A 9,018-nucleotide genomic window follows, 5' to 3' on the forward strand; every position below is an offset into this window, starting at 1 on the left:
TATATTTAGGATACGTCAGAAACCATAGTTTAACGGCTCATTACGACGTTAGCGCTCCTCCATTGATAAACACGGCATTAGAAATGCAATTGGCTCAAATCGGCTGATAATATCGGCCGGCCGATGAATTCGTCGTGCTCTATTATTTATTAAAGCTTTGTGTGTTCTCTGATGATTTGAGTTACAAATTGTGCGCGTGATAAGCTTTTTTAAATGTTTGAAGTGTTTTTTAAGCAGATTTTACAAAATGTAAAATGTGTTGCATGCAGCACAGATATCATGCTCTAGTAGTCACAGATTTTAAAGGCAAAATGCTAATATTTATATTTTGCAGTAGTAAAAGAAAAGATTTAAAATCACTGTCTCATCTAATCAGTAGCAACAGTAGCCTGAGAAATAGAGCATGTAGTTTTTGAGTAAGGACCTTTAAATTCATGACAGCAAGTAGTGATATCAAAATATCACTCAGAATATAACCTTAAGCAAGTCATGAAGAAATCAGCAAAAATGTTTAAAATAAAATATTAAAATAACATAGAAATAAATATTCAGTGACGGTACCTTGGCCAACTCCTGTTTAATTACTCAAAGACAATACTGTATCTATGAATATTAAGCACTGATTAAAATTAAAATTTTAAATATGTTGTTTCTGTATGTACATGTCATGTGTCATATCATCATAATTACAGTCGTTTTGGGGATTTTTGTTTGGTTGGTGGCTGAGCAATCAAAGACAATCTTCTGTTGTCATCCATAAATGGGTAAAATAAAGTCACTGACTCAAGAAGGAAGTTGCTCAACACTCCCCAACACAGCCGTTCCTCAGCCTATATAACAACTGACTCCAGCACAGAAACACAAATCTCATTCAGCGAGGAAGCATGAGGTCTTGCAGTCTGTGCATCGTGCTAAGTTTGGCAGTAGCAGTTTACTGCGGGCCAGTATCACAAGTTGCTGTGCAAGATGAACGTTTTGCAGAGGTAAGTGTTTGCTTTGTCTTGTCATGCATTTAAGATGTATTCAAGATGCGCTTTTTGGAAACTTTCATTATTCCACAATCCATAAACACCATAACTGACTACAAGGTATTAAAATCTCATCTTCTTTTGCAGAGCTACCTGAAGAAATTCTTCAACCTAAAAGAGGAGACAGGTCCAACTGTCAGACAGCTAATCAGCCCAGTGAGCAATAAGCTTAGAGAGATGCAGCGATTCTTTGGTCTCCAGATCACCGGGACCCTGGATGCTGAAACCTTAGAGATGATGAAGAAGCCCCGCTGTGGCGTTCCAGATGTCAACATTGCCAGATTCTCCACGTTTGGAGAAAATCTCAAGTGGACTAAGAACAGCCTCACCTACAGGTGAATGATCTGAAGAGAGAAAGTGTGTGAAACAGTAATTGTAGGAAGTCTATCAAATAATGTTCTTGACTATTTTTCTGTCCTACAGGATAGTGAACTACACACCTGACATGCCAGTGTCAGAGGTCGATGACTCCATAGAGAAGGCACTGCAGGTTTGGGCCAAAGTCACTCCTCTGAAATTCACAAGAATCAACAGTGGCACCGCTGACATCATGATCTCCTTTGGCCGCCAAGGTGAGTACAAAATAACTTTTCCTGTGTCTTAAATCTCATTGGAAAGCTAATTTCAGTAATTCAAATTAGCTTTACTGGCATTAATGTGTAACAACAATATTGTCTGAGCATCATACAAACTACATAAGATCAATCATCCCCATACATTTAATACAAGTAATTAAAGCGTATGAGAGTTAGAAAACTTTTAATATATTAAAAATTAAAGAAAAGTGTGTTGTGTGTGTTAAAAAAATAAAAATATATTAAAAATAAAATAAACAAATAAAACAGTAAGCGTGTGTGTGATATATATATTAAACATTAAAATAAATAGATAATACTGTAAACAAGTGTGTGTGTGTGTAATAGACAAAATTTTTAAAAACAAATAATAATTTAAAAAAAGAAATCAGTATCAAATGTAAAAACAAAACAATTACTAAAATATCAAGCAATCAAAATAATAATAATTTGTACAATTATTACTATTTGTCCTCACTTCATGAGGAGATATTTTGCAGCAATTATTTCACATTTGGGCATTTCTCCCAGTAAATAGGGGACTTTCTTTGTGTCTGATATGAATTCGAATTCGGGGTATACTTGGGTTTGCAAAGTGTTTTTGTCTCAGTGTTTTATATTTAGGGCATGAGGTTAGAAAGTGCAGCTCTGTCTCTACCTGTCCTGTGTCACACTGGGGGCAAAGTCTCTCCTCTTGTGGTAGCCATGTGTCTGTGGCGACCCTTTTCTATGGCCAGGCTGTGTTCACTCAGTCTGGATGTTGTCAACATCTTTCTTAGTTTAGGTATTTTATTGTACTCAGGTCAATTAATCACAGCAAGAAGTTATCTGAAAACCCAGTTCGGATGTGCTGTTTAATACATGAATTTGGTCAATAGCTTGTATCTGTAGTGTATTTGGTTTGCAAAGCTTGACGTGAATTTGTTCTTGCTAACAGACCATGGTGATCGTTACCCCTTTGATGGTCCTGATGGCACTCTTGCCCATGCCTTCGCCCCAGGACCTGGAATTGGAGGAGATGCTCATTTTGATGAAGATGAAACGTTCACTTTCCGTTCAAACGATGGTGAGTTCGTTATTTATGCTCTGCGTGGGACAGTGGTGGAAAATAACTGCGTACATTTACTCCAGTGTTCTTGATCTCCATTTTGTCCTACTTACATTTACTCATTTATTGATTTAGCTGACGCTTTTATCCAAAGCGACTTACAATTGCTATACATATCAGCCTCTGGAGCAACTGGGGGTTAAGTGTCTTGCTCAGGGACACAATGGTGTATGGATCACAGTGGGGAATTGAACCCAGGTCTCTCACACCAAAGGTCTCTCACACCAAAGGCATAGTCTTATCCATTGCACCATCGCCACCACTATACTTTAGAAATCACATTTTATTTTACTACATTTGTTTTAGTTGTAACCATAGTCGCAGCTTGAAGTAAAATTTTATTGAATTGGTTCTGAACCTTTCTGGCTTTACATGTGTTGCTGGGTTTCTTGTCATGTTTGAGTTTTTGGCAATTATACCAAAGAAATATTTACCCCTAAACTTCTGATTTGGTTTCATTTAAATAACTGTTTAAATGATCTATACTATAAATATATTTCAGAAAAAAAACAAAGATCAGAGAAGAGTCCAAAAATTATTACAAATTTGTTTAGCAGAACCTTGTTCTTTCTTTTATCCTCTCCCATTCATTGTATCATGATAAATCATCAGATTAATCTTGTGACCATTAGTAGGGGGCTGACCCCTAGATTAGGAACCACTGGACTAAACTGCCTGTATAACTGTATAAAATTAGTAGGAGTTGAATCTAGAAATTAAAAGTTGTAAAACCTAGCTCCCCCTCAAACAGGACAACAGCAGGCATGTGATTGTCAAAGGGAAAAAAAGTAGGCAAATATACTGAGCCCACCCGACACCCCGATTAAACTGGCGGCGGCTCTAAAATGGAAGGTAAAGCAGGACCCATGACAATAAGTTATTTAATGGATGTGTTGCAGTGGGAATCAAATCCACTGCTCCATCGCAACCTCTCTATAATAATTATTATTTTGTATTAATTTTTACCAATTTTTACCTTCAACAGCTAAATGTGCAACATGAAACATGAAATAATTGAGTCTATAACTAAATAATCTAACTACTAACTTTCAAATTAGTTCAGTTGAAGTTAATAGATGACTTTTAATGAATAAGTTGCCTGTTTAAGACCTGGTGGTCTGACTGTTAAAGAAACACTTATATTCTTCAGGAACGTCAAACAGCTGATCAGTCTCTATCTGTTGAAAACTGTAGGAAAAAGTTCGACATTTCAGCTCTGGCAGCGGGCGTGTGCGTGAGACGAGAACGACCGCAACAGTTTAACGGGATCGCGCCAGTCACACAGAAGCCGTTGCCAGAGTTACCTCGCGGAGTGCTTGTTTGCCTGTCTGTTGATGAGGAGCGTGGAGCGACCTGTGTGAAAAGGCCTTATATAGCCTAAACCCTGTCACAACCATTCACAAGAAATTAATTAATAACGTGCCAAAACCATTCACACAGCAAAGTGTAAACATAGGCTACATGAGTGATCAACAGACAACAAAGTCAAAGTAAACGTTAGACATAGCCTCTAACAAGCAATAATCAAAACATTCCCAATTAATCTGATCCTTATTGTTAACTCAGTGTTGGGCAAGTTACTCTGAAATAATATTACCAACTAGTTACTTATCATAGGCTATAGAACTACTCCTTAAAAAAGTAATATTAGCTACTCTACTTAGGCCAAGCATCACTGGCAGCAGTGGCCGGAGTTTCTCTCTGAGCTTCAGGTTGCTGTGTTGCTTTAGCTGATGCTTCAATTACCCTAAGTATAAGTGTAGGACAAAATTTACAACGGACGACAATGTTCTTTGCATCTTAGACTGTTACACAGTAATGGCAATAATGTTACTTACAGATGCGCATTCACACGCATTCACGTCAGGGATGGTGCGTTCAGTAGCGCACCGTTACTTGGATTAGTAACTGTAATAATACAACTGTTTTGGAAATAGTAATCCGTTACATTACTCTTTACTGGGAAAAGTAATTTTGCAGTAGGCCTATTGGTACACACTGCACAGGTGTGGAATTGGAAGCTGAGCGTAAACGAACATCCTTGATACTTTACACACGTCAACCTAGATCCTTTCCATTTCACTAGGCCAGGTCCTGTACACCCCCCAGCCCCCCCCCCCCTTCTTTTTTTATTTTCTTATTACAGTTCTGCATGATTCACTTGCATCACATTTTCAGGTCGGAAATTCACATCCCTGCAACAGTCAAATGCTGGTAACACTTCCATTCATCAGTATTAACAATCTATTAATGTTGTATTCAGTAATATTAGTCACAGTTGATATCTTTCTGCTGAAATAGTGCTTTTGTTTTTCATACCCTAGTTTTACTTTCCACCACTGCCATGGGAGGAAATTTTAAAGAATAACTCCATTGTGTGTATTTTGACATGAAAATGTAATCTAGAACAACTCTACCTGTACCTGTTTCTGCAGTAGGCTACATCCTCTTCATGGTGGCTGCCCATGAGTTTGGCCACTCCCTGGGCTTGTCTCACTCTCATGATCCTGGTGCTCTCATGTACCCAATGTACTCACACAGAAACCCTGACACCTTTGTTCTGCCGCGGGATGATGTCAACGGCATTCAGTCTCTCTATGGTCAGTACTAGCTAGCTGGATCATCCATGCCTGTTTATATAAGTTTGTTGCAATGAGATGCTGACTTTATTTAACCTCCAGGTCCAAACCCTGACAAGGACCCTGTTAATCCTGGACCTGAGCCTCCAACCACCCCTGATGCCTGTGATCCAACCATGGTCTTGGATGCTGTCACCACCCTGCGAGGAGAGATGTTCTTCTTCAAAGACAGGTATCAGACATACTGTATGGTAGAATTCTAATGTTAATAATCCAAATTCTGATTAGCATTATGATTTCTCAAAATAAATGCATGGCTTATGTACAAAATATTCTTGTGTGTACTCAGTTTCTTCTGGCGTAGCTACTACCAGAGTGCAACACCAGAGCAAATTCTCATCAAAAACTTCTGGCCCAGTGCCCCCGTCAACATCGACGCTGCTTATGAAAGCCGACGGTCAGACAGCGTCTTACTCTTCAAAGGTACTGTACTTGTTCTCTGTATCTACCTAAGGGTCCTGTTCTGACTACATTATTTACTTTTACATGTACATACTAAACAGTAATTTCTTTTCATCTCTACACAGGTCAGAAAGTGTGGGCTTTCAGTGGCTATGATCCTGTACCTGGCTATCCTAAAAGTCTTAGCAGTTTTGGACTGCCAGAAAACGTGAGGAAAATCGATGCAGCGCTCTATGATGAGGAATCTGGCAAGACTCTGTTCTTTGTAGGCAACAATTACTACAGGTGTGTTCAAAGTATAAATTTCTGATTTCAGTATGAGCTGCTCTTTACCTTTCACCCTTCTTGAATGTATCTAATTACTGTCTGTTACTTCAGTTATGATGAGGCCAAAAGGACTATGGACCAGGGATTCCCCAAGCGTGTGGCTCAGACCTTCCCAGACCTTCCCAGCAAGGTGACTGCAGCTTTCCAGTACAGAGGTGAGTAGCTTTTAAAGTTGATCTGAGTTTTCTAAGTCAAGACTACTGATATATGAGATATTCAGCCTTCTGACAAATGGATGAATGCTGAGAGTTACATGATGATTATTACTCTAATGTCCGTTGAACATGAAGCTACAACCAGGAGACATTTAGCTTAGCTTGGCATAAAACAGCCTTGAAATACAAGGAAACAGCTAGCCTGGCTCTATCCAAAGGTAACAAAACCACACCGGCTGGAAAGATCACTAATTATATCACTTTACGTTATTTTTAATCAGTGATAAAACCAAAGTGTAAAAAGAGCTAACCGCCTCCTGGCTCCAGCTTCATATTTAGCATGCAGATGTGAGAGTGATATCGATCTTCTCATCTAACCTGGCATTCATTAAATAAGTGTATTTCCCAAAATGCTGAACTTTCCATTTAGCTAGCAATAGAAACTAACATTGAGCCTCTGTTCTGCAGGTTATGCTTACATCTACAGTGGACCCTACATGTTTGAGTACCACCTGAGGACGAGGACGTTCTACCGTGTGCTGACGAACAGCTACTTCTTGCCCTGCAGTAACTTCTAGGCCAGTTTATTAGCTAGTTTGTTTATGTAGCCACCCTGAATGAATGTACACTAACAGTACATATTACGTTATTCAAAATATTTAAACATTTAATTCGATTCCATTTAATGCTGTAAACAAACTGCATTTGAAGAATATATTAATAAAATATGCTTACATGTCTGTTATCTGTTGATCTGTTAATCAAAGTTGCAAGAACAAATATTTAATAAAATAAACAGTGAGAGGTCCCATAAACCATCCCTAAACAACACATAATAAACCAAACAGCATGACAAGTTTGGGCTGGCCAAAACTAGCAATAGAAAGGGAAGCAATCAGCTCACAAAGGGCCACAGGCTCTGGAGTCTTCCCTCTACCCTAAACCAACCTTAAACTAAAACTAAGCAAACTGAAATAAAGCCATGGAACCAGACCCATAGGTGACGCTGGGGACATGTCCCCAACACTTTTTGAATTGGCTGATTTTGTCCCCACTACTTTTTTAAATCAGAATTTGTTAAAAACATTCTGCAATATAGCTTGCAGTTAAATAACAAAAGTGGAGGGAAGACATCATGCCTAAAATACATAAATCATGCCTACATATGTGCTGCCTCATCAGGGATGATATTACATGAGAAAAGTTGACCTACAGGAGAAACAGATCTGAAAACAACACAGAATGCCTGAGAGCTGCACTGACTTAGATCCTATTATATTTATATTTTGAAATGCAATGTGCTACCTGAATTTTGTGTTTCCTTTTACATAAATAAAAACATTTCCAACAAAGTGTCTCTTCACAACTGTTATCTGAGCCCCTTTGTTCCCAGCACTTTTCAACACAAAGACAAAAACGCCCTTGACCAGACCCATCAGAAAACAAAAAATACAAACAAAAGAAAACAAGATTCTTCATCACACAGGTCACAATGACCAACTGCTGCTGCCAAGGCTGGAAAGTGAACAAAAGAGACAGAGCAATGAGACATCATGAGTCACAATCATATGCACATCATAACCAGCAGGGGGGGAACATGTAACATCTGCACTTTGCAACATTGATGCTGTGTATGAAACTTTTCAGTCAAATCAGACATTTAAGAAGTTAAATCGGAGTTGCTTTTACTGTTCAGTACAGATTACGCCTCCAATTAGTGGTGAAACATCTGGAGGACATTTTTGAAGACAGCAAGTCCACTTGCATCTGAATTCTTACTACTGGTAATATTGAGACTGTTCTTTCCATCCATAATCTAATGATATTATAGATGACCTGGAAAGCTTTGCACTCCATCACTAAATACATCAAACTATAAAGAAATTCACCATTTGATATAATAACAGAGATCAGTAAAGATCTCATAGTGTCTTAGATAATTACAATTAATGACAAAAACCAACCTTTGTTATGGCTCTCAGTGTCCTCCATCCTGGATCCACGCATGCAAAACTGTGCCACAATTTAAACAATCTGGCACCATCAATTTATCAAATGTTTTTTTCAGTAAGACATTTTAATGGTTCCATTTTGTGAGTGAATCTCAATGCGTCTAGGGAGTGCACTGCTTTGCCATTATTGAAGTTCTTGCTTATAGTAATAATATAATAATAATAATAATCATTATTTGTAGAGCACTTTTCAAAAACAAGTTACAAAGTGCTTTAACAAGTGTAAAGACTAATACAAAAAATCAAGATAAGAGCATGAAAACATTGAAAAGACTAAAATACAGATCAATATAAAATTAGTAAAATACAATAAAATAAAAGGGATAAAATAAAGTCAAATAAGATCGGGAAAGGCTCTCCTATAAAAGTATGTTTTAAGAAGGGACTTAAAAGAGTTCACTGACTCAGCCGACCTGATTTCCTCGGGCAGGCTGTTCCAGAGCCTCGGGGCCCTGACAGCAAACGCTCTGTCCCCTTTAGTTTTCAGTCGAGACTCTGGAACAGACAACAGACCTCTGCCCGAGGATCTCAAGGTACGTGCTGGTGCGTATGGGACTAAATGGTCAGAAATATAACAAGGCGAGAGGCCATGAAGAGCTTTAAAAGTGATCAATAGAATTTTAAAGTCAATTCTAAAACATACTGGGAGCCAGTGTAATGAAGCTAAAATAGGAGTAATGTGGTCATATTTCTTTGTTCTGGTTAAAAGCCTGGCAGCTGAGTTCTGGACAGTCTGGAGTCGATCAATAGATTTTTGGGTTAAACAGGTGAA

The 9,018-nt window shown here is 38.3% G+C and overlaps 1 protein-coding gene across 1 annotated transcript; it reads left to right on the forward strand.

The window, feature by feature from the left end:
• The first annotated feature begins 884 nt into the window (after nt 1–884).
• On the forward strand, nt 885–6,862 carry LOC123966507 (collagenase 3-like). Its single transcript, XM_046042658.1, has 10 exons — nt 885–983; nt 1,116–1,363; nt 1,452–1,600; nt 2,541–2,669; nt 5,150–5,311; nt 5,393–5,522; nt 5,640–5,773; nt 5,878–6,037; nt 6,131–6,234; nt 6,703–6,862. The coding sequence occupies exons 1-10, from the start codon at nt 885–887 to the stop codon at nt 6,810–6,812; spliced, it is 1,425 nt and encodes a 474-aa protein (XP_045898614.1). The 3' UTR covers nt 6,813–6,862.
• The last annotated feature ends 2,156 nt before the right edge of the window (nt 6,863–9,018 follow it).

The sequence above is a fragment of the Micropterus dolomieu genome, unplaced genomic scaffold (genome assembly GCF_021292245.1).
Source record: "Micropterus dolomieu isolate WLL.071019.BEF.003 ecotype Adirondacks unplaced genomic scaffold, ASM2129224v1 contig_13585, whole genome shotgun sequence".
Lineage (NCBI taxonomy): Eukaryota > Metazoa > Chordata > Actinopteri > Centrarchiformes > Centrarchidae > Micropterus > Micropterus dolomieu.